The following is a 24,780-nucleotide window of genomic DNA, read 5'->3' as shown; positions in this document are numbered from 1 at the left end:
GTTGCGATTGTTTCACAGCTAAACTCATGTATACATGTGTGAAGTTACCACATAGTAAAGGCACCTTGTGGACTTTTTGACCACTAAAATGTCTGTATAGTTGTTGGTATGTCGTGCATGCGTGAAGAGCACAAGAGAAACACTAATGAACCATTGGTAGAGTAAGGTAAAGCATGCAATCCATTCACTAGTTAGTATGGAGTGTATGTGGTGGATGGGGCGTGGTTAGGCTCAGGGAACAGGTGCCGGGAAGAGGCTTAATTGGCATCAGCTGCAGGGGATCAGCTGATTAGCATCTCTGCCCTATATGAGGTGGGATAGGGATGGAGGCACGAGAGAGGAGAGCAGAGGCACAGTCTGCAGTTGAATAAAAGATATTAGGAAAAATCAGCTTAGCTGAGAAACATCACATGTACTTGTCACTCTGTTTGTTAAGACTCAACAGATATATGGATGTTCAGTGTATATCAATTATTCGAGTGATCACCAGTCTGACCTGTGCTTGGGCAGAAGTATCATTCAGAGCTTTCTGGAGGCCTTGACTTAGTCCCCTTCGCAGGTTCTGCCTCTGAATGCTGTCCAGCCTGTTTCTTCTCACATAAATGGAAACAACTAAGAAGGATATAGACACAGAGACAAAAGTGGGAGAAAACAAGACATACAGCAGACAAAACAGTGTTTTAGGAATAATACAATTATACATTTTAAATAATTCAGCTGAGACTGTGGCAGAAGCATCGTTCACCTGTTTTCACCCACAATCTCTCTGTGATGTTACACTGCTGTGGCGGCGCCTCTGTGGTGGTGGTAAAAGGGGATACGAAGATGCCGGAGGTCTCCCTGGGAGGGTGCGTTCTGGGAAAAGTTGGCGTGAATGTCCTCCTGCTGGTTTGAGTCCTCGTTGTTGTGGTGGTCGTCCTCCTGGTGACGGGTGCAGGCCGCGCCGTGGTGGTGGTGATAGGCTGTGTGTTCACGGCGGTGACTCTTGGGGAAGGCGTGGGCGTGGTGGGGCGTTTAGTTTTGGCGGTTGAAGCTACAGTTGTGGTGGCGAGGTCCTGGCGAGGGTGCAGAGGTGATACCTGAGGTGTCCTCTCGGTGGGCCCAGCAGAGAGGGGGATTCTGGCTGAGTGGGAGGGGGCGAAAGTGTGCGCAACTGCTCTGGATGTTCCAGCAGTTAACTCCTCTGACCCCGCCCCTGTATGGACAACAAACATCTCAATCACTTCCTCTGAATGATCAGGACCTATTGATGCGGTCAAACTTGGTGAAGAGGAGGGAAACGTAGCTTTTACAGACAGGGGTGAAGATGCAGTGTCTGTGCGCACGGTTGTTTTTATTGACCGGATCTTACCGGCTGTACGTAACGTCGATGATGACGACGATGCCAATGAAGGTTTAGAAGACACTGAGGTGGGAGGAATCACACGCAAGGGGGATGAATGAGAAGCTTTGTTTCTACTGCTGTATGATAGCGGGGAAGTCTCTGATAATGATGACGATGATGATAAAGAATAAAAGGATGGTGTCCGCAGCTCCGTTGGGGGGGTTAACCCCTTCAGTGGGGGGCTGTGCTTGCTCTTGTACACGGATGCAAGGGAGGACGCTTTTGAAGATGTTCTGGAGTCAGTAGTTGTATGAGAGCCATCTGAACCCGATGCAGTGTGTAACGCGGCTCGTTGCTGTTCACTGACAGTCACCGCCGATCTGAGACTAGCTGGGGATAAATTCAGTTTCTCTTTTCTATATTCTGACGTGCCCTTAACATGTGTAAACGATGAATGCACTGTAGGATACAAGGACTTTGGATCACTGGCAACTACAGTTTTATTTGTTGAATTCAATATCTGCACATTACCCTCTTGTCCATCGTCCAGCTTTGTAAGTTCATACAGCGGGCCATCTGCTTGGAAATTAGAATTTGCAAAGCCAATAGATGTATCTTCTAATTCAAAGGCAGTGCTTTGAAAAGACACAGGCTTGGTGGTTTTCCACTTTGTATATGGTGCCATTAGTTTGGTGCCAGAGCTGAAAAAAGCACTAAGAGATCCACTGCTGTTTTGTCCATCGCTGAAGGACGTCGTTGCAGCGGAAGGAATGGTTCTTTGTCTGCCTAAATATAAATTTGATCCATCACTCCTCACGCTGGTGATTGGTCTCTTAGAGCGATAGGCAGAGTGTATCATTGGTATCAGGGTCATTTCAGACCAGGAGGAAAGAGAAGGCCGTTTAAAACTGCCTGTGTGCGTTTCCACCTCAAAGGTCGAAGGTGTACTCGCTCTTTCGGGTTTTATAACACGAGCAAAGATTTCAGCTGAAAACACTGTCTGGTGAAATGTGTTAAGAGGTTGAGTTGTATTAAACTTGTGGAAAGACGGAAGCAAAGACCTTGTTGGAAACGGTCTTTGTGAGGAGGTCATTCGTAATGATAGTGAGGCTTTGGGTTGGTCTGCAGAATGAACGTCACTATTTGCAGACGGACCAGAGTTATCCTCAGTGTTGTTTGGGCTGCGGCTGAGAAACAAAGGCAATACGTACGGAAGCCGAGTGGGATGAGAGCGACGTTCGTACTTGGTTTCATAGGTCGGATCTTTCGTAAACCTAGCTGGCAACGCTGAATCAGACAGAGGCACTGTCCTACCGTTGGAGGTAAATATCATTTTTGGCATCGTCCGTCCTCTACGCTCCTGAGTTATGAACTCGGGAGATTCTGTTTGCGTTACAAATTCCTGAACGTTTATGACTGTGTTACTTGGCAACAGAGGCAAATCAGACTCTGATGGGATGAAAGCTGTTCCCGTTCTGGTGATTGAACTGAGGATGGAACCAGTTTCGGACTCCGGCCTCGACCCCGGGAGTGAAAGTGATTTATTTGGGTACGCTTGAGTGGACATGGCTTTGAGCTGCGCTGCTGCTGCTACCTCTCCCTGGTCGAAATCGATATTGATGGTGGCAGGACCTCTGGGGCTGCCGTGCCCTGCTGCCATCAGTAAATCACCAGGATTAGATGCATGCTCTGAGGACACCATGCCAGAGTGGTTTGGTGTTACCTCGGTGATTGCACTTTCAGAGGAAGACGTTTGACCTGCTGGAGTCTCAGTGGGTCTGAGTGTTACTGCTGGTGATACAGTTGGATCTACATGGGAACTCAGAAGCGACATGACTGTACCTCCAACGCTTTCGTGAGCAAAAGTCTGAGTACCTTCCGCTTTCTTGTTTCCCTTTTCCGCATATGCTGACGGATTTAACATCTGCTGTGTAACATGATTAGAAACTGAATAGCCTTTAGGACGGGCAGACTGCAGCGCTGATGTGGGATTTAGTGAAGCTCCCTGCTGCCTATGAACAGCTTTTTTCTCTTGATTGGAGGGAAATGAGGTGCTAATTTCAATATCACTCGCTGATGCAGAGTGTATCCCTGGGTGAGTAGTTTTGTGTAACACCGTAAACATATTTTCTCCAGAGTATGACGTATACGTGCTGGTTGCTGGTGTCTTGATCACTTTTGTGCTTGCAATCCTTATGTATGCTCCACTCGCTCCATAGAGGCTTTCTTCTGAGGCGTCCAATGCCTGTTGTGTCACTTCAGTGCTCTTATTAATGCTACTTTCACCTGGGAACTGGGATGGTTTGGTTCCTGTGCTTGGTAGTCCCTGTGTAACAGCTCGTAGGTCAACGCCTGAATAATTCGTGGAGTGTGCGGTTGTTATACGGCTGTCAGTCCGGACAACAGAATCTGTTGGCGATGTTGTCTGAGGGGCGAGGCTGGACACACTCCTTTGACCTTGAGATGAAGGAGCTTTGTTTATCCACCCAACAGAAGACGATAGAGAAAATAGAGACACTACGTACACTCAAAGAAATGACTCATTGGATGAACTCAATTAAATTGTTGGCAGGTTTTCCATCCAATAATTATATGCAACTCCAACTCAAATTTAGCACATCAGTGCAATAAAATGTAATTAAGTTAGTCCAACTCATTTGTATCAAATACATCTCAAATAAAATCACGATATTCATTAAATTAAATTAATTTGTGTTTGTCCAACTCAAAATATAAACTAACTAACTAACTAACAAAATATGCAAACTCCACACAGAAGGAACACCCCGACTGGGAATTGAACCCACGGACCTCTGGCTTTGAGGCGACAGTGCTAGCCACTACACCACCGTACAGCCCTGAAAGTGTCTTCACCTTGTAAACAACTGATTTTCAGCTGGCGCATGCGCAAAGAGTAGTCCTCAATGAAACACATTTATTTTGAGTTGATATGCGCACCATCTAACCTAAATAAATCTAAAAAATGAAAGTATTCATACATTTTGTGTTACACCCATTCAATATAAATATCTTCGTTTTGTAATTGATTTATTTAAATGTATCAAACAATATTTAAATGTGTCACCTCGAAGAAGGGCTTGAATCGGTTTTTTTAGTGTAGGATAATACAGAAGAAGTGGATGGAGCTGATGAAGACATTGATGATGACAATGAAGACGATAATCCTGTCAATGATGAGCCATTCCTGTTGCCATCCATAAAGGACACATGTGATGGCCTTGAAACAGTCGATGTCATGGTAACAGCCGGAGGGGGTGTGGTGTGTTGGAGATGCATGCTGGAAGTCAGACCTGAGGTGGTGAGGGTGATCACGTCTCCCACAGGCGAAGACGAGGAGGACATCTCTGAGCCGTGGCTGGAACTATGCGAAGGCCATTGGGTGGTGCGGATCTCGTCCCTGGTGATGGTCGGCGAGGTTCTACTTTGATCAAGGCTCACTGGACGTTTGACAGTTCCTGCCATGACGGTTAAGACGGAAGAAAAGGCCGGCTGCCCTGATAAACCTTTGCCCTCAGTCTCTGAGTCGCCATCTGAATGGACGACTGAGAAAGGCACCTCCTCCGCCACGGGCAGGTCAGCCGATGGATAAGCAGGAGCAGCGGTGACTGGGAAAGACCAGGAGCCGGAAGCATCATCGGGGGATTTTTCTATGAACAGAAAAATAAAGGTAAAAGACATGTTAATATTAATAATGTAAGCCCTACACCCCCCATACTCCGTACTCAGACCTCTCCTCCTAACCATCGACATGCATGTGTTATCTGTTCTGCCTTGGGTCCCTTGAAAGGTGCTAGAAAACTGTAAGCTAGTGTTATTATGTATTATTAGTAAGTCATCAATAAGGGAGGTTATTTAATCCATCCAGTCTGCAGCTGTGAATGATAATACATTAATTGAGATGCTCTGCAGCAATTTGCCACAAGGTAAATATTGAAATAGCCAGACGGTTCTTCCCTAGTTAAAAAAAGAAAAAGCAGATGGCGTTCTAGAAAAGGATAAACACCAGCCAAAGGATGTTCCTACAACCCGACAAGCCAAAAACTATTCTTATCAATGGCTCAGAATGGATCGAGAAAGCATTGGTGAATGATTTATTAAAGCCATTATCTACGTTTCATAAACCTATACCAGTGGTATTCGATAGAAAAGTGGCACCACATTCTTGCCTGTATGAGATGACAGTGATGCTCTGCTCTATTAACTGGCAGCGTGTACCATCTGACAGCCCATTTGCCGTGTGTCTGTCAGCACAAAAATGACCTTATCTAAACATGACAGATGAAGAAGCCATGACAAATAGCCAGGTACCACGATGTAAGACACCAGATTCAAACAGTACACGTTTACTAGATGGCTGGAGCTGGATCCATACTGACGGTGTCGGATGAAAGAGAACATAGAAATATTATATTGACCTTTGAGCAGAATATATTAACTGACGATTGAGTTGAAATCATTTCAACCTATAAGTAAAAAAAAAAATCACTCGCTAGTTATGGAGGCACACACACACACACAGATATTTCTAATAGTCCCAAAGAGTTCTGTATTCCAAGGGCAGACGTGTTTTCCCAAAAGAAAGAAAGAGAGACACAGTGGAACAAATAGAAAAAGCTTATTCATGCATCCAAGTATAACTACGATAACAGACTCGTGTTACAGTGTTGAGTTCCTTTGCCTCAATAAAATAGAAGAAAGAGAGCGGAAAGGTTTATATTAAAGTAACTCTGGTGCAGATGTGGGAGGTGATTAATTTCACGGAGACGACAGACATGGCGTTGTCTCATCTGACCCCGTCCTCGTCTCTCCTTATATTCTCAGCACATCCTCGACGTACCCACAGAGGGGTTCTTGTCTCCATTTGTAAAGCTTTGCAGTCCTGTCACACCTCCACCCCCTCAGCATGTGTCTCTCGTTGAAGTGCACCCAGCTAGCACTCCGTACAAGCGCTTCTGTGTTGGAGGGAACCTTCTGATGACAAACATGTACCTGGACTGCAAAAAGGATCAAAGATAGTCATTTATACGTATTCTATTCTTCACGTTTCGATTGAATACAAACACCCAGAACATAATACACCGTACATTTCTGAGAAATGTCGAGCTGCGGAAATCGAGGAGACCATTGAGTTCAAGTTTTCTAAATTGCATATGACGATTCGCCTGAGGCAGCGTGTACTCACACGCCGGCACTGTGAAGCTATCCGAACACATTTTGTCTTTATTTCCTCACGATTTAATGTAAACCATTATAGGATCCAATACTTGCAAAATCAGTAAATGTCCCAGGTCACTAACTCTGAATGAATTGTTAAATGTCACCAATATCCCAGAGAACTGGGACAATGCTTATAATAATAATGCTTGATAAATATATCTCTGAATTTCATTAACCGAGACCATTCACTTCTTAAAGTCAGCCCTTTTATGCAGTATTTGTGATACCGCATAATTCCTTTTATTCCATAAATCACTTATGTGCACAAATGTGATGAGTGAAATTGCTATACCACAATTTGTTTAATCCATTCTTTGAAAAAACAGTAATCTAAAGTGGGAAGATGGGACATGTATTCAAAAAAGAGCTAGATGACAAAAGGATGCGTGTCCTTCTTTAAGGCCACGAGTAAGTCACACCACTTGGCCATCGGACTGAAAGAGGACTTCCTGGGGCCGCTACTGGTGGGTTGGTCTTTATTAAAAACTTGTGCTTTGCAGCCAAACATTAATTACTCAAACCCATTAACCTTCATTTACAATTTTAATCTCAGTTTCCAAAGATGCCAATTATGTCAGGCTGAATTTTGCAAATACTTCTATTTCCAGTTGATATTGACAACAGTAAAAAGAAACACCGAGTCTTGGGTTTGAATATTTCCCTTTGTGTACACATCATATAACATGAGCAAAGAGTTGGACTATTCTGATACAGAAAAGCTTTAGGCGTGAAGGATATCAGGCAGTATGGAATCAGATGATTATTTCCAACATTAAAGCCAATTCTTGAGAAATAAAAGAGGAAATCTGTCACGAATTCCCCACCTTCCTAGCTAGATTCATCCTCCTGTCATTCCAGATCCTGGCATATTCACCTGATTGTCCCTCATTCCCTTCACCTGGTCCTCACGCCCTTCTCACCTGCAGCCCATCCCCTCATTAGTCCCTCATTCCCTTCACCTGGTCCTCACGCCCTTCTCACCTGCAGCCCATCCCCTCATTAGTCCCTCATTCCCTTCACCTGGTCCTCACGCCCTTCTCATCTGCAGCCCATCCCCTCATTAGTCCCTCATTCCCTTCACCTGGTCCTCACACCCTTCTCACCTGCAGCCCATCCCCTCATTAGTCCCTCATTCCCTTCACCTGGTCCTCACGCCCTTCTCACCTGCAGCCCATCCCCTCATTCGTCCCTCATTCCCTTCACCTGGTCCTCACGCCCTTCTCATCTGCAGCCCATCCCCTCATTAGTCCCTCATTCCCTTCACCTGGTCCTCACGCCCTTCTCACCTGCAGCCCATCCCCTCATTCGTCCCTCATTCCCTTCACCTGGTCCTCACGCCCTTCTCGCCTGCAGCCCATCCCCTCATTCGTCCCTCATTCCCTTCACCTGGTCCTCACGCCCTTCTCACCTGCAGCCCATCCCCTCATTAGTCCCTCATTCCCTTCACCTGGTCCTCACGCCCTTCTCGCCTGCAGCCCATCCCCTCATTCGTCCCTCATTCCCTTCACCTGGTCCTCACGCCCTTCTCACCTGCAGCCCATCCCCTCATTAGTCCCTCACTATTTAGCTCCCTCACTTCCACTTGTCCTCTGCCAGATTGTCTTGTGTGTCACCGCCAAACTTTCCAGGGAATTCCTAGTACTAGTTCTGATCTGCCTGTTACGACCCTGTTTGCCTGTTAACCCGACTTGAGATTTTTGCCTGCCCCTTTTTGGATTTGTTGCCCTGTTTGACGGACCACCCGGTTTTGACCCTGCCTGAAACATTGAGTAAACTGCCTCCTCCTGCATTCCTGTGTTTGTCGTGCTTTTGGGTTCCATTACCTGTAACCTTTACAAAAACGGATTGCTGATGGAGTTAAATAACCACGAGATGGTAACGTCCTGTAAGAAAGTGATACTCCAAGCCTCTATGATCAATAAAATAGGACTTCTTCAGTCAGCTGTGTGATCGTGACTTGTCTCTCAAACTTCTTCAACACGCGCACACACACACACACACACACAGTACAATCTGAGGACACAGACATGACACTGCCGGGCTCCTGCTGTTCCACTCTTATTTGACACTGCTTCTCCTTTTGCTCTGAGCTCTTTTTATTCTCTTGTGTGAGGAACATAAACAAGAGGGTATAATTCAATCGTGAGTTGGGTGGAACACGAGGAGCAGAGAAACAAAATGTATGAGGAGCCGTGTCAACTGCCTCTGAGCAAAGCGCCTCAGAAGTCCCTCCCAGTATGTGTTGGCCGTTTCTGGAAGGAGGCAGCATGCATACGACTGCTTTGAGCTGTTGTTGTTCTCTCAAAATTAGAATTAAGAATTCCAGTATTGGAGTTGGAGGAAAGTCCGGGAGGAGAGAATCATAATTGGAAAAAAAAGTATCTCAACATGTATTGCACGTACATTCTGTGTGTGTTTAGAGGGATTGTGTGTGTTCAGAGCTGGAGGAGGATGTGCTAGTGATGCCAAGCCCTGCTGAGGTGACAGTGTGGATGGGAGGGGGGGGGGGGGGTGTCACACACACCAAACCCCATGCTTTTGTTTTTTTATCAGTGGGTGCAAACAGAGACAAGCATGAGTTGTCTGGACCACAGCCGAGACAACACGTAACCCTGCAACCCTGCAGAAAAGAACCGTGTACAGAAAAAAACATGTCCATGGTATTAAAAGAGATCTATTCCTTCATCCACTCATTTGTTACCGCTGACAACAAACAGTGTGTTTTTGGTCCAGCTTGACTTCATCTGTGACCATATCATGTGTTTGTGAAGTGATGCCAAGAGTAGTTTGAAGTAAGTTTTTAAAAGAAGTAACGATAAACTGTTTTCCTGACAATAAAAAAAGAAAAGAAAGATGACTTTACTTAAAAGCAAATAAAACACCCTTGCTCCCTCTATTCAACATGAACTTGGTCTGGTATGACCAGTAGCTCATGGTGGCAACTATTAGATAATATAAGCTAACTTTGGATCAATGTTTGTGTGTTATTGATATTACTGAGGCAGTTTGCTCACGATGAATTTGCTATCCGTATACACTACATTCCAGCATGTACTGTTATGTTGTAAATGCCACTTGATTGTACATGAGGCACCGTTTCAGCAAATGTTGCATAGCCTCACTTTGAAGTATTTCTTAAGATAGTAATAAATACATTTTCAACTATTCATCTCGGACCATTCTGTGTGCATGCACCAAATCGAGTTGACTGTCTTTAACCATGTATATTAGCAGATATCAAAATACTTATTAAAATAACAAATTCTACAGATTGTGTTGCCTTGGTGGAGGAATGCACTCTCCATCCACTGAGTGTAAATCTGAAAGCGCACAACTAACAACTACTATATGAAACATTTCAATCAATAATGTTAAGACTGCCCTCGGTCTCTCCCTTTTCATTGGTAAAATGCCGGGAAACAAATACTAAAGGAAAAAAGAAAATCCACTGACAATTGGGAAGAGGAGTTCTCTGCCGCCGCCCATATTTTCTCTCAATCCTCGTCTCTGTCTCTCTCTGTCTCTCTCTGTCTCTCTCTGTCTGTCTCTCTCTCCAAATCAAAGTCATCCTATCCACTGACGCTAAGGCTCTTGGTCTCTTCCAGCTCGACGTGTCTACACTCTCGGCGTTTCTCAATTCAAAGTACACGAGTACAGACTTGTGTTCTTTTGGAGTCTGGACTTGGGAGTCTGGTCTTGGGAGTCCAGACTCCGGAGGACTGGAGGACTGGAGGACGGGAGAACGGGAGGACGGTCTTTCTGCGATTGGAACAGCAGCTGACTTGATGACGTCATCACATCAGCTGTTCTTGCTCCTGGGTTTACTCTAATTATTCACTGTAAATTATTTTTTACAGTCAAATAAACAAAACATCCTAAAATTACATTCCGTGACTCAACAACAGTAGTATTTATAAAAAGTCATCTGTCAGTTGTTTATTTTCTCCTCCGCTACTGTTTCCGGTTGCTGGTGAAATGCATTCTGGGATATCTGCTGGCCAAAGTACGCACAAGTCTCCTCTGATGCATCCTCCGGAAAGTGGGAGGATCAAGTCACATCCGGGCATTTTGACCGTGCTTTGCGAGAAGCGAACTTTGAATTGGAACATGTACTCGGGCTGAGACTGATGACGTTTCACGAGTCACGAGGACACAAGGAGAGGAAAGTACGCACAAGTACGCATATTGAGAAACACCGTCTGACTTCTGTCCCGACTCCGCCCAGAGGACGCTGTAGTCACGGCTTATGCTGTTGCACTGCGTCCACTCGTATTACTGCTCAGGCTGCACTCCACTGTCCTTGCTCCTGTGTCTGAGCTATCCTCATGTAGGATTTGGTGACATGATATTACGCAGTGACATTATAATGATTTGTGTGAGAAAGATACTGTACATTGAAATGTCTAAATAGCCCAAAACTAGACATGAAATGTCATCTTTCCTGTATCTCACCTATATATATATCAAAAGTGATAATGTTTCCATCGTGAGTCTGTATTTTCCACTTCATAGAGACATTTTTTAGGCCCTTCAGCAAGCTATCTGGAAGGTGACAGGGGACACAGTCCCCCGCTCTCACATGACGGATCAGATATCTGCTGGCTCAAACCGAATGGACCAACGGCGGCCAAACGTAACCGATGTTTGAGCCTCATCATGTAAAGTCAGAAGTTAAGGTGGAACAACAATTTAGTGAATAAATAATTCAGACACAATTCTGCTGACATATTTTGATATAATGTGAAAATATTCAACACACTGTAATATTGCTGAATTATATAAATAATGCACAAAAGGTTTCCAAAATAAACTCAAAAGTACATATGATATGTGCAGACGTCAAGTGAGTAAGTGGCTAAATGGGGAACTAAATGTGCTGAATGTATAGCTCTATATAAGCAAATAATAAAAGGTATGCTACTAAATAAATGACCATCTGTTAATATCATTCAGAAGTATACTTATCATCAAGCCACATTTGTTAATTGTTTCCCTCTAACTGGCCGGAACTGACTGAGCGTCTTCAAACGTCTTTACTTAATTACTTTTAAAGTGCTGACTATGTTATACTGTATTAATGAACTATTATCTATTGTAATTTCACAATGAAACGTATACTAAGGCGAGGCAACTTGTAAACATTTATGGGGACATTTTAATGATAGCACAATAACACAAGGATGATTCAGAAGCATTAAAATAAACTTTACATGAACATCCACTGTATCATCAGTAAGATATCTATTGTTGAAAATAAAATATGGAAAAGCATAAATGATCTTTAATCAGTAATCAAATAACATTTCTAGAAGAAATACATTCTGCATGTATTCGTAGCTGTGATGAAAGATATTCTGAAAAAGCTTGTACTTTTAGGGAAGGCAATGGTTGGGTGGCTGATTTAATATTAATACTAGATGGCATCCGCAGCACAGCGGTGAAATAAAATATGAAGCTGTTTTACACTTCCATTAGAGGAGAAAGAATCACCGATGGTAACTGTGCTGATGGCCGAAAAGAAGTTCAATTTGCTTAACCCTTCGTATTGCATTGTACTTTAGTGTTGAGAGAGAAACTCCGACATCTTATAACTTTAGCAAAAATAGAAGCACAAGATTCAGTTGAAAAGATAAATGTGAGATTTCTCAGTAAAATTATTTAGCATGCATAATAATAAGTTTATAGATCATTCAGTTTTAACGGTACTATTTTCAAAATTCAGATAATTTTTTCCAGGACCTTTCCAGTGATGATCTATAGTTGGTACGACAGCTATTCGTTCATGTGGAAGTCAGTTTTTACACATTTATGTTAATTACTTTTTACACAGCAGATTGTGTGGCTTGTCATAGAAAGAAAAGCACTATAAGGAATTAATAACATTAACCATGGCTCGACTCCATGAAATGTCCCAGTAGTCAGCATGAACAATAGCCCCCTCTCGTTAATTGAGCTCACTCATGAGTTATGTTAATAATTACACTGGTGTGTTTTCCGCAATAATTAAAATCATTTTACTCCATAACCTGTGAATAATTGTTTCCTGAATGAGAAATAGACAGGTTAAATGAAGGGAAACTGGGTACATTTCATCACAAAATAACATTCCGCATGCACCGATACATACAAATGGAAGAATATTTGAAAGGTGAAATATTCCTTTGATGCATGGAGAGCGTGTGTGGGGAGCAGACAGCGTGACTGGGAGTGAGACAGCTCAGTCGGAGCTCTGCAAGCAGTCGCTCATTAAGAAGACCACAAAGTAAGTCATCTTTCACTTCAGCCCCGAGCCCAGAGGCAGCAGTGGAGTCACCGGCAGGTGGAAAGCAAAAAGCAGAAAGCAGAAAGCATGCACCACTGGCCGAGATAATTGTCCTACTCTGCTTACACATAAAGCTCAAATTAGGATTTGAGCTTTATGGTTGAGTGACAAACACAAGCAAAAGTTCCTTGAGGAGTTTTGGACCTCTACCATGGAGGTGTTTTTCTATGAGTGGATCCCTGTTTTGTGTCACAATGATGCACATATATTATCCACAGTCCTGCCTCGGGCTTCACACTATTCTGATATTCAGGTGGCAGGAATACTCCAAGCAGCAAATAGGAAAGACTGTAACCTCATAAACATGAAACGTCAACGTGACAGGATTTTAAAAAATCCTTGCTAATGTTTTATGAGAAAGGAAATATATTCAACACATTTCTTAGGGCTCAACGATACCTACAATTAACTTAGGTGAGGAACAGAAAACTCAGCAGGTCACCTTCTAAAGAGACAAATCCTGACATCTAGAGACAACACATGTCCTCTGGTTTTGTAGGAAAGAAAATGGTATCTGTGTATTTAGCACAATGAAGCTGTCTGATACTGCTCAGTGGTCGAGCCCAATAGAAATGTCATATGCTGCAGCTGTTTCCGGATGGGCTCGTGATGTATGATTATACTCAACCTAAATTAGAAAAGTATGGGAACAGAAAGTCGAGGGCCTATTTGCACAAATTGGGGCCGGATCAGTGGCCAGCTGAGAGAGATTCACTTTCATAAACAAACACTGCTGATCTTTATCTGTATGTAGACTCTGTAATAGTCTGTTTTGGGAAATAATTGGAGAAATGGTGAAAAAGGGTAGGGACAAAATGGGATGTCCAGATGTACTTTCACATAATACATTATTACAAACTAAAGGGCACTAACAAAAAGAATAGAAAGATGTGTTCCCTGCAGAGTGACCTCGATGGGTTGAGACCAGCAGTCTGCTTTTCAAAGACCAATACTGTGCATCACAGGTAGGTTAGGTGAGGTAATGGAATGGTCACCTGTGGCAGTCGACTCCACAAAAGCACTCTGGGTCACTGTTGGGAAGATCACATGGCTCCGCCTCGGACTTTGTAATTGGGCCCTCAGAGAGGACGCCAAAGCTCATCTGGCTGACACGATGTTGAATGTCTTGTGCTAACCTGCACAAATGTGAGGTGGCTCTATTCCCACGGCAATATACTCAAATGTAGAATATGTAGCATTTTGTGCAGTATATTAAAATAATTCAACTGCTATTTAGCAAAATTCAATTTGTTGCAACCTGTTTTTTCTTGGCATTCCTCTTTGTGTGACTGCTTTGTAGAGGAAGGATAAGAGCTACAAACAACACATAAACAGTTTGAACTAGAATGGGCACTCGGTAGAGCGCATACCTTCGCATATCACAAGATTGGGCATTGAATTATGAACATTTTGGCATTAGTTGCATGCCAATTGGACACAAATGTATCGTGCTATGGTAAAAAAAAGATTGTGACCTTTCCATGACCTTGACCTTGACCTTTGACCCGATTGATCCCAAAATCTAATCAAATGGTCCCCGGATAATAACCAATCATCCCACCAAATTCCATGCGATTCGGTTCAATACTTTTTGAGTTCTGCGAATAACACGCATACAAATAAATAAATACACGGCGATCAAAACATAACCTTCCGCATTTTCAATGCGAAGGTAATAACATTAACAGCTTGTTTTGTGCGCTAAAGGCATAATAGTTTTGTTCAAATGTCTCGCAAGTCAGATCCTAAAGAACATCTTTATAAATGCAGGCAGCCAAAAACCTCCTAAGTCAAATTTGTTTTACAGTAATAACTAACGAACCAAAAATGTTCTTCTCTTAGTTAATTCATTTCTTGCACCTCTAGTTTTTGTCATCAAGGCAGAACATCTCTGCATTTAGTGAATAAAGTGACTCTGATTCCGTCACAGCGATACATAATTCACGCATTTCGTGTCAAACCAAATTGCTATTTAAGTGTATTTACATAAACAATGTTAAAAAAAAAGGCTCCAAAGTGACATTACTAAGACACATTGGCCTCACTTGACCGCACATGCAGAGTGGTGAGGAGCGCCAACAGAACCCAATATGAAAGCAAGCAGATGACTCTGGCCACAGTGCAGGAGGCGTGAGGAGGCCAGAGGCAGGAGGACAATGAGGGATAAGGAGGAGGGATAAGGCGTGAGGAGGCCAGAGGAGGCCAGAGGAGGCCAGAGGCAGGAGGACAATGAGGGATAAGGAGGAGGGATAAGGGGTGAGGAGGCCAGAGGAGGCCAGAGGAGGCCAGAGGCAGGAGAACAATGAGGGATAAGGAGGAGGGATAAGGCGTGAGGAGGCCAGAGGAGGCCAGAGGCAGGAGGACAATGAGGGATAAGGAGGAGGGATAAGGCGTGAGGAGGCCAGAGGAGGGATAAGCCTGTTAAGCTTCCAGGATCCTCTCTGAAATCCACACTTGAGAGTCAAGCACAAGAATGTCAAAATGTCTGTAATGCAATCACAAGGCTCTCTAATCTGGGGGTCACAACAAGCAGCAGGCCACAAATTAAGTTGCTCATGTTTTAACAAGTGACAGTTCTTGAAAAGGATTTTTAGGAGGACTATTATTGTTTTACTGCATCATAAAAAAACATTTTTTTAAATGATGTTAATGGTCCACATAGTACTCCATATAGCAACTGAAATACAATGTAATGCTATTTAGTTTTTATACTAGCTGCTGCTGTAGCATAACTGTAAACCATTACGGCTAATCGGCAGAGACACAAAGATTTGCTGATTTTGCCTTCTGCTGTTGTAAACTGAATATTGTTGACGAATGAAACCATTCACATGAGCCTACTTGGGCACTCGGTAATAGCGATGGGCATTTCACACAGTTGGATAATATTTTTGAAGAAACAACTAATCAATTATTCTAAAAAACAAGTGACTGATCATTAACATTATCGTAAAGGGCAGCCCTACCTCATCTCTGTCCACACTATCCAAGAATAGTAAATGGTGTTGTACTTGTAAAGCGCTTTTCTTCCAACCACTCAAAGCCCTACATGACATCATTCACCCATTAACACCCATTCATAAACTGATTAGTAGTCACCATTCATACACCATAGGCTACGGGAGAAATGTGAGGTTAAGTGTCTTGCCCAAGGACACATCGACGTGATCTAGCGGAGCCGGGGATCGAACCGCCGATCCTCGGATTGAACGACGACCCTGCTGACCACTAAGCCACAGTCGCCCCAATTATATGGCCACTGGTTCATTTTAGTATCAGTGAGTCAGAGAGAAATAAAATGAAATCAATTGGCCAAGATATATCACTGAAATATATCCAAGGATTAAAACATACAGCTGTTTCTCTTGAGAATAATAGTGTGACCGTATACTTCATGTTTTGGGCACATTTGGAGCCGCAGAGAACAAGAACAGAGAAATTGTTCGGAGACATCTCGGAGCAGCTACAACGCTGTTGCTCATGCTTCACATCACAGCAATCACACCTCTGACCTTGAAACTTCACAGAGTCAAAGCAATCAAATCACCACCGACTCCGACACGATGGACGAGCTCTCAAACGAAGGCCTCGCCTCTATCCTCAACACACCACCGGCAGGCACACGGCTGTCACACTGCAGCTACGGCGGCCATGTTTCCACATAAGACGGCGGCCATTGTTGAGACAAAACGGTGGAATTCTCCAATTTTGCCATTGTTCAGGTTTCATTTCAGTTTCATTCAAGTTTCATTTTCAGTTGATTTCAGTTCATTTCGTCAGATCAGCTCACTTGACTTGAGCTAAAACACTGCAAATCCCATAATGCACCATCAGCAGGCCAGTGCAGACTGCTAATTACTTTAAGTTGGAACACCTGCAAATGGAAGGTCTCTCAGCGAATCACTCAGAAAACATTTTAGCAGAGAGAGAGGCGAGGATTCAACTCATGGTGCAACCAAAGGAGCCACTGGGACTGTAACAGGACTGTTGTTGTGATTATAGTGTGTGTTGGAAGTGATTCTATATCATTGATGTTGTGATGTGCTTCTTGTTTGAATTCATTTGTTAGATTGAAATGAAAGTTGATTACAATTTTTGTATAATTTTTTTTTTTGCGTTTTGAAGGTTTTCAACCTGATCAACCGACCAGAAAAATAGGAGGAAGAACACCTATGAACTTGACAGCCATGTTTTTATTGAGTCTCGTGTGCCGGTATTTAGTAATATGCGAGTAACTATACATGAATTGATAAGTTGCAAAGGCCATTCCATTGTTTTTACTTGCTACAAATACTACATTACTGCTAAGCCAACATAGCAGTGAGAAGTCTCCATGATTTATTGTGGGTATATTGTATATTTTGAATTTGCTCAGATTTTTTAGATGGGGGGGGGTGGTTGAAATCGTTTCCACAACAAAGCAGCCAATTCAAACTGGTAAAACGGACCACGCACAAGAGCGTCATTGGGCTGCACATTCTCTTTTAAAAGGCTCTGAGGAAGTAGAAGTACATATCTTGATTCAGACTAGTGCTTATCAGGAGGCCTCCCCCCAAAACATACCGTCAAAGCTCCACTTCTTTTGAAGTCAGGGGTTGAGAATGGAGTCCTCCCTTTTTGTGTGAGGATTTAAAAGGACTGAAAATCGTTGTTGCAGGTGGAAAATGTCAATCTTGTGAGAGATAACTTCCCTAAAGCTAAGACATGGACAGCTAAGACTCTGCGCTCTGCAGGTTGTGTGAGGTTAAGCAGAACTCCATGTCAACACTTGGACTGAGTCTCAAAGTTCACATGTACCTTTGAGAAATTCAATATATTATGTAATGGTTTTTTTCTTCACTGTCAGAAAATGCAGCTGTCAGAGACAACACTGAAAGTGTTTATTGCCGAGAGCCGAAGACTTTTTTTCAAAATACAAACTAAGTGTTTACTTCAAGGTAACAGTCTAGATGTGGGGGGACAAATAACGCAAACATTTGGAAAAGTAAAAGTATAGAATGACTTCACGTTTTCTTTGGCAGAAAATTAAAAAATATATATGATTACCTCATTTTCAATTTTTATTGAATATCCACTCACTGCAGCTGACTGAGTTATTGAGCTGCAGATTTATTCTCGACAAGTTTAACGGGCAAGGAGACAGGTACTATTAAGAGGATGGACGCCCCCACGGGAACCATCTTCTCAGGAATGGTTTACACAAAAAGGAAAGGAAGCCTCCTCTGAGCACGCTTCTCTCAGAATGACAAATAGGATAGATCAGCACACATCACAATGGGGACATTTGTCTGATGTATTATATGAATTAAACTGTATGCATAAAAAGGTGAGATGCATTTTTTTACATTTCTTTTCTGAAAACTGACAGATGAAATGGAAATAACTATCAGAATCAGCTTTATTGGCATGTATATGTGCACAAAGATGGAATTTACAAGTTTAAATAATATGTATGTAACATTTTCTCTCTGCCCCCCTCTTACTTTTTGTTTGTTTTGTGTGCAATTTATTTCAATACCACTTGTGATCTCGTAAGAGTAATCTTTATAAGATAACATTTAAATAACAACGTTATTCTTAATTTATTGATGAGTGAAAGATGCAAAGTTTTCTTCCATTAGTTTGAATCTACCTCTTACGCCAAAGAGTGTGCCTGTTCGTCTCGACCCTACGCTCCATACTTTGTCCTCTGTCCAGATTCACTTCTTTAATTGGATATTCTGTCATTCTTGCAAGTTAAATTCCTGCTATGACAAAGTTAAGCACACACGACTTAATGGGTGCCATCCATGACTCCATGAAGTGTTGTCCACTGTCAAGGAAAGGCCCGTCTCCTAGGTAATATCATTAATGAGATGTATGTATACGACCATGAGGCGCCGTAATCCAATCCTACGGACTCGCTCTCGACCTTCACGGGGCTCATAGTGCCACTGAGCCAGAAACGCACACAGTCGCTGCAGAAAGATTTTGAATTTGGTTTGCATTTTGTAATTTCATTATGGATTTCTAGAGAGCGTATTCACGTGACGTCAGCATCTCAATCGCGCCATCTTGGGGTCCACTTATGAAATGTCAGAAGAAGTTGACCTGGCTATCGTGTCCGCTGTTTGATTATGCGAGAGCCCAGCCAACTCATGTCCTTCTGCATTACCAAAGAAAGATTTCAGCGGATGGAATTGAATATTCGCAATGCTTTTTTACCTGATTTTACTTGCTCAACACTTTATGTGGTTAATTCGCTAGTTCCCCATAGTTACCAGCACAGAGCCCGGTCACATTCCTGTAAAACAGTTTTCATTTCCGCTATCAACCATGGGACATCAACAACTATTTCTGCGTTATACTTGCTGTGGAAATACCACAAAAGTCAGAACATAAAGCGCCCCGTGTCTGGGTTCATATATGATCCGTAGTCGCATAGCTCCGCCTCCAGGACGAGTGTCTGGATGAAGCCGCTTCCAGCTCCTTCAGGACCAGCAGTGCCTGTTTTGTGGCCGTGCTGATGCTGTTCCCATGGAGCCAGTGTTTTATTTTACCTTAACATGAATCACAGAGTAAAGGCAGACATCGCCCGACGGAGTTGCCATGTTCATGGCTTCCTCCCAAGTTTCCATCCACAGTTCCTTTTGCGCAAGTGAAAGACATTGATTTTCGCTCGGCGAAAAAAGCAAAAAGAGATTATTGACGAATGTGTCAATGGAAACGTGCCCACAACCCGATGTATCAACAGAAACACATGAGAACAGTCCTAACGCTCAGACGCCGAGTGAAGCCGAAGTAGATGCATGACAAGTTGAAGTAATAGCCTGTCTTGTTGAGTTGATAAACCTATATTCTGAATCATTAGTCTCACATCTAACAGTGAGGCACAGCACCATAATCACAAGGCACACCGTTTTGAACTTCAATTGTGTCTCCTTCAGGATATAATGGTCATTTCTAAAGAAGAGCGGCATAAAATAAAGCAAAACAATGCCGTGCATGGACCCCAACATGGCCGCCAAAGGTTGTTGTGGTCACGTGAGTGAATACGCTCTATAGGCTCCTGTGCAATAACTCATGTGTTGTGCCATACTGTATTTCAGCTTCAAATATATTGACACATTACAATTTATGTTAAAAGGTAACTGGTATTTTTTTACCTGGACCCTATTTCCCCAATTATGTGACTAATCGGTACAACTGTTTTTGAAATGGGATCTTATTGAGAGATGGCGGCTGCCTTCTGCAATGTACTCCCTTAATACTCGACCAATAATTTAAAAAATGGTGTCCCTAATAGTCACTTAGACACGACAACATGGGAAAATGTGGTCCAGAAGTTATTAGACAAATTGAACGTCCACTATATTCATGCCGCAATTATCTTCAAATGTTGAATATTGCAACAAAAGTAATTCTCCCTCTCTCTATAAAGTGATGAAAGTGACATGTTGTGACACAAATTCTACAAACAAACACATGAATTTGCCCTTGCAGGGACCGTCTCTGAGGACAGATAACTTGGATTATCCCAGTAATGAATTAGCCTGTGGGGTACAGCATGTCTTATTCTAAGAGGGGTGACTTCAGCGCATTAAAGGTCATAAATCCTCCAAATGCTTCATGGTATGGATTTATAAATTTGCTGAAAAGTAAGTGCATTACTAAGAGTGTGTGTGTGTTCTTGTACTTCTAGCCCGGTGGGGACTCTAACCTGAGTGCACACAGACTCATGGAAATCACAGAGCGAGTCCCTGAATCTGTGATGTCCCTCGGATTTAAAATCAGAGGTTTCTTTACGTACTATTGGTGGAACACTGATGTTTCAGAGACATTATATACACTACAGACTACCTCTCTCTGCCTTGGGGGACACTACATGGGGTCACTGCTGAATGAGTTGTCCCAGACTGATATTTGTGGTTGTTATGAATACATTCTGAAAACTAATTTTACAATTTGAACATTTATCTGATATTAATAACTGGGAATAAGTATATGGCGGGACATTGCATGTAATATTGCATTTAACGTGTGATGATAAAATCAACGGTGAGTGCAATGAACAGTTACACTGTTACGCATTTACTCAGAAGAAAACACTTTTGACATGTTACACACTAACTCTTGAAGGTCAATGGATAATGAATTATTTCCCGGTTATTACCAACTTCTATACAATCCAATTAGAGCCCACAAAAGAGGGGCATACTCATTTACATGACAATATCAAAAATGCTCTGCTAGATTTGGTCAGAATTCTCACGCTGAAAAAAGGGTTCACAGACTAACAATGTACCATTCATTGGTATTTTCTATCTTATCATTGTCTCAGATGACTACATGAAATGTGTGAGAAGTTGCTGCAGATAAAAACGTACAACCTCTGACAGCTTATTTTAGCTAACGTGTTTTAGTTTTTTTCCCAGCCACATATGTAGCTGTAGTGTATAGAGACAAATGCTGTTTGTAGACATTAATAAGACACACCTCACTTGTAAAGAAACTGTAATGTAAGGAAAATATAATACGTTGGAAATATCTCGATTAAAAATATCATGATTTTAGAGGTTGTAATCTACAAAACAGAGTTAGCACCTTTCTTCTAGAGACCATTTTCCAGGAGTTTTCCAGAACATGTTTACTGATGATTTAGCTTTTGTGGCACTGGTACACAATTTTGCCGACATGCAAATCTAGACTAAACTTTACAAACCCACATTTACGTTTGAAATTTAGAGTCGAGTTTGCCAGGATAATGAACTGCCTCCAACTAAGCCCCCAACTTCCAATTCATTAGTATGCAACTTAAATCTCTCCCGCAACGAGGCCAAACGTTGCTGCTCATCAAGATTGAATCAAAAAAGTTAAATCTTTGCAGGTAAAACCAGCTTGCAGTCGTGTAAACTCTTGCACCATTTTAAACGTTATCATGCTGTCAGTGCTATCGCTTTTGACCGCGCCTGCACACACATTGCTTATGATTAATAAGATAGGCTTCTAGAACTGTTGATGATTTCCTTTAATGCTCTCAGAGTTCAGCTTCGCCCTCCTCAGTACTCTTGATGCTTCACTGACGCTGTCATCTTTTCCTCAACTCTAAACTTGCCTCACTGAAGCTAGAAATCACAGAGCGAGTCCCTGAATCTGTGATGTCACTCGGATTTAAAATCAGAGGCTTCTCAACGAACTATTGGTGGAACACTGATGTTTCAGAGACATTATATACACTACAGACCCCTCTGCCTCACACACATTGCTGCTAACTAAGCAAGTAACAATTTGGAGGGTCAGTGTAATAAATGAGTTTGTATCAGTGATCTCACAGTCCCTCCTCCAGCGGTTCAAAGGGATCAACAGTCCACAGAGGCATCGGCGGGAAAATGCAAAGCCTACAGCTACATTACACTTAGCATTTACATTTATAACATTAGTAAACAAAAACTAAATATGATACAATGTCTCTCTCTGTTACCATATACCTAATTCCTGGTCTGATCCTCATCCACGACTCGTAAACATTTTCTTTAATTTAAAACATGCACATCTTTCACTTTAGAGGTTTTCCAGGCCTGTCCAACTGGGAGGAGACCCCGGGGGAAGACCCAAGAAACGCTGGAGGGATGATACCTCCCAGCTGGCCGGGAACGCCTCGGGAACCCCCAGAATGAGCTGGGAAGTGTTACGGGTGAGAGGGAAGTCTGGGTCAGCCTGCCTCCGCGACCCGACCCCGGATTAAGCGGCTGAGAATGGATGGATGGATCTTTCACTTTGCCCAACAAACAAAAAAAATCACTCAAAGTTACAGACAAACACAACAAAAACCACCAGAGTCAAGCCCCAGAGGCTAAAGAACCATGTCTTATAAATTACACTTTAAATACCATGTTAAATAACTTGTATATGTGCTACACACCCCTGTTTGAGCATTACCTGACCCTTAAGATGAGACACATAACGCCTTTATCAACCTTACTGCTACATGAAGTCTGGTGACATCCAGTGTAGCTATGCCCACCTTCCACCTGAACACACATATAATCAGCCTGGAGTTGAAGACAATGCTTTTCACAAAATGTCCCAGTTGTGTCCTTCTGTTCCTTTCTGTTGTTGTATGTCTTTGCACAAATTAAACCGTAAATAGAGCTAGTCCCATAACTGTACTGAATAATGTTCTCGGGAGGGAAGTCCCTTAAGGCCACCGGCACTGATCCCGATGTATTCTAAGGTTGGTTATTGGGTTTGCGTTTTGATATAGTTTTATTTGAGTGGATTTACACTTTCAAACAGATAGATAGCAATCTTCCAATTACTGCCTTTATGTATTGGTTACTTCGGTCCGGCCTTTTTAAGAGAATTCAGTAGACGCAAAATGTGTTATGTATTCATTCAAAGAGATGGAGTCACTCTTAAATCGCACAGTGAATCAGGCCTTTTGGTGCCGTGTGCCGTGGCGTGATGAATGATGGCCTTGTGTGAGCAGTGTGGTGTATTATCCAGTGTGTGCCCATAATTTGCGTCTTTCCCTTCTCAAGTAGCAGCAGAGCCAAGTCTTTGTCTGCCATCAACCTGCAGCAAACAGCCTAAACACAGAGGGAGAGACGCAAAGGTACAGAGAGATACTGGAGGGAAACACACACACACACACACACACACACACACACACAATTCCCTGATTGCCAAACAGGCTTCTAATTAGTATTTTGGACCATCTGCCTAGCATTATCCCTCCTATAGTTCAGTGCTGTCATTTCATTGTGTGTTTTATTCGTGCTTCCTGCTTTGATGGAGAAAACACTGCAAACCTTTTGACTTTCGACGAGATCTGACACAAAATAGTCCTGTGAGTTGAGATGGATTTCTACGAATGTTCTTTTTCCTCGGCCAATACTAACATATCTATTGATATATAATATAATGTTGATTAGAACTCACACGGTTTCCCTGTCAAAACATGAGCCTAACATACAAAAGAAAACAGCTGGATGTCTGTGAGTGGAATATAAATAATTCTCTTTTGTAACTTTACTTTTCTATTTGATATTTCAATGTTTGTTTACAAAGACAAATGTTTGCGCCACAGCTGAATACAAATGAAAAGTGAAAGACTCAGCTGAATCAACATCATCTATCTTGATTGTGCACACACACACACACACACACACACATCCATACATCTTAACATGCTTTACCCACAACATTATGAACTTCTGTCCATTAAATCACTGCAATGAGGTGAAACGAGGGAAATAAAAAGGGAACCCGTGTCCTCTCTTTGCTCCTGAGAACTCCGACAGGTCATCAGACCAATGGAGAGTCATCGTTGTTGTTTTTAAGCCCACTTTCTGGAAGTCATTTTAACATTAAACATTGTGACAGCCTTTTAATTTATAAACAGCAAGATACTGAACCACACAAAACAAGAACCGGGGGAATAAGCCACAGAGAACAGTGTGATGCGTTCAATTGTTACCAGTCATTCTATGGAGAAAAGAACCACACAAATCTACTTTGAATCTTCCCGTCACGTCTCTTTCCAATGAATTTTTTAGCAGAAGGTGATGACTGGCAACAGCTCAGGGATTGCATCTCATACAGCAAGAGGTCTGCGAGGTTAACCCCTTGAAACCGAGCTGTCGGCATTCATAAGCAATGGATGGGCTGTGTGGTCGTCGCAGTAAACACAGCTGACTCCAACGCGATGTGGTTGTGGAGGGACCGGCGGCCTTTTGCCTGATCGCTCCGCTGCGTGTCCTCGCGCGTTCATAAGAAAACCATAAACAAGGCGAGAAATCCTGCGAGTGCGTTCAAGATCAATCCGACTGCATCACAAAGCCTCATCTGTCCATCCACATTACTCAGGACACCCCGCGCTGCACCCCGCGCTGCACCTTACTGGCCGTCAAAGGGT

General features: G+C 42.7%; 1 protein-coding gene across 1 annotated transcript in view; it reads right to left on the bottom strand.

The window, feature by feature from the left end:
• The window catches only part of kiaa1549lb (KIAA1549-like b), a 60,193-nt gene that overhangs the window by 32,791 nt on the left and 2,622 nt on the right, over nucleotides 1–24,780 (bottom strand). Inside the window, exons 2-4 of the mRNA XM_056412700.1 lie at nucleotides 4,636–4,992; nucleotides 746–1,195; nucleotides 497–612 (exon numbers count right to left, since the gene is read on the bottom strand). Of these exons, the coding sequence (XP_056268675.1) occupies nucleotides 497–612; nucleotides 746–1,195; nucleotides 4,636–4,992 (923 nt within the window). The remainder of the gene's footprint in view (nucleotides 1–496; nucleotides 613–745; nucleotides 1,196–4,635; nucleotides 4,993–24,780) is intronic.

This window comes from Pseudoliparis swirei, chromosome 4, assembly GCF_029220125.1.
Source record: "Pseudoliparis swirei isolate HS2019 ecotype Mariana Trench chromosome 4, NWPU_hadal_v1, whole genome shotgun sequence".
NCBI lineage: Eukaryota > Metazoa > Chordata > Actinopteri > Perciformes > Liparidae > Pseudoliparis > Pseudoliparis swirei.
The sequence above is the reverse complement of the archived record's forward strand: the minus strand, read 5'-3'. Positions and strand labels throughout refer to the sequence as shown.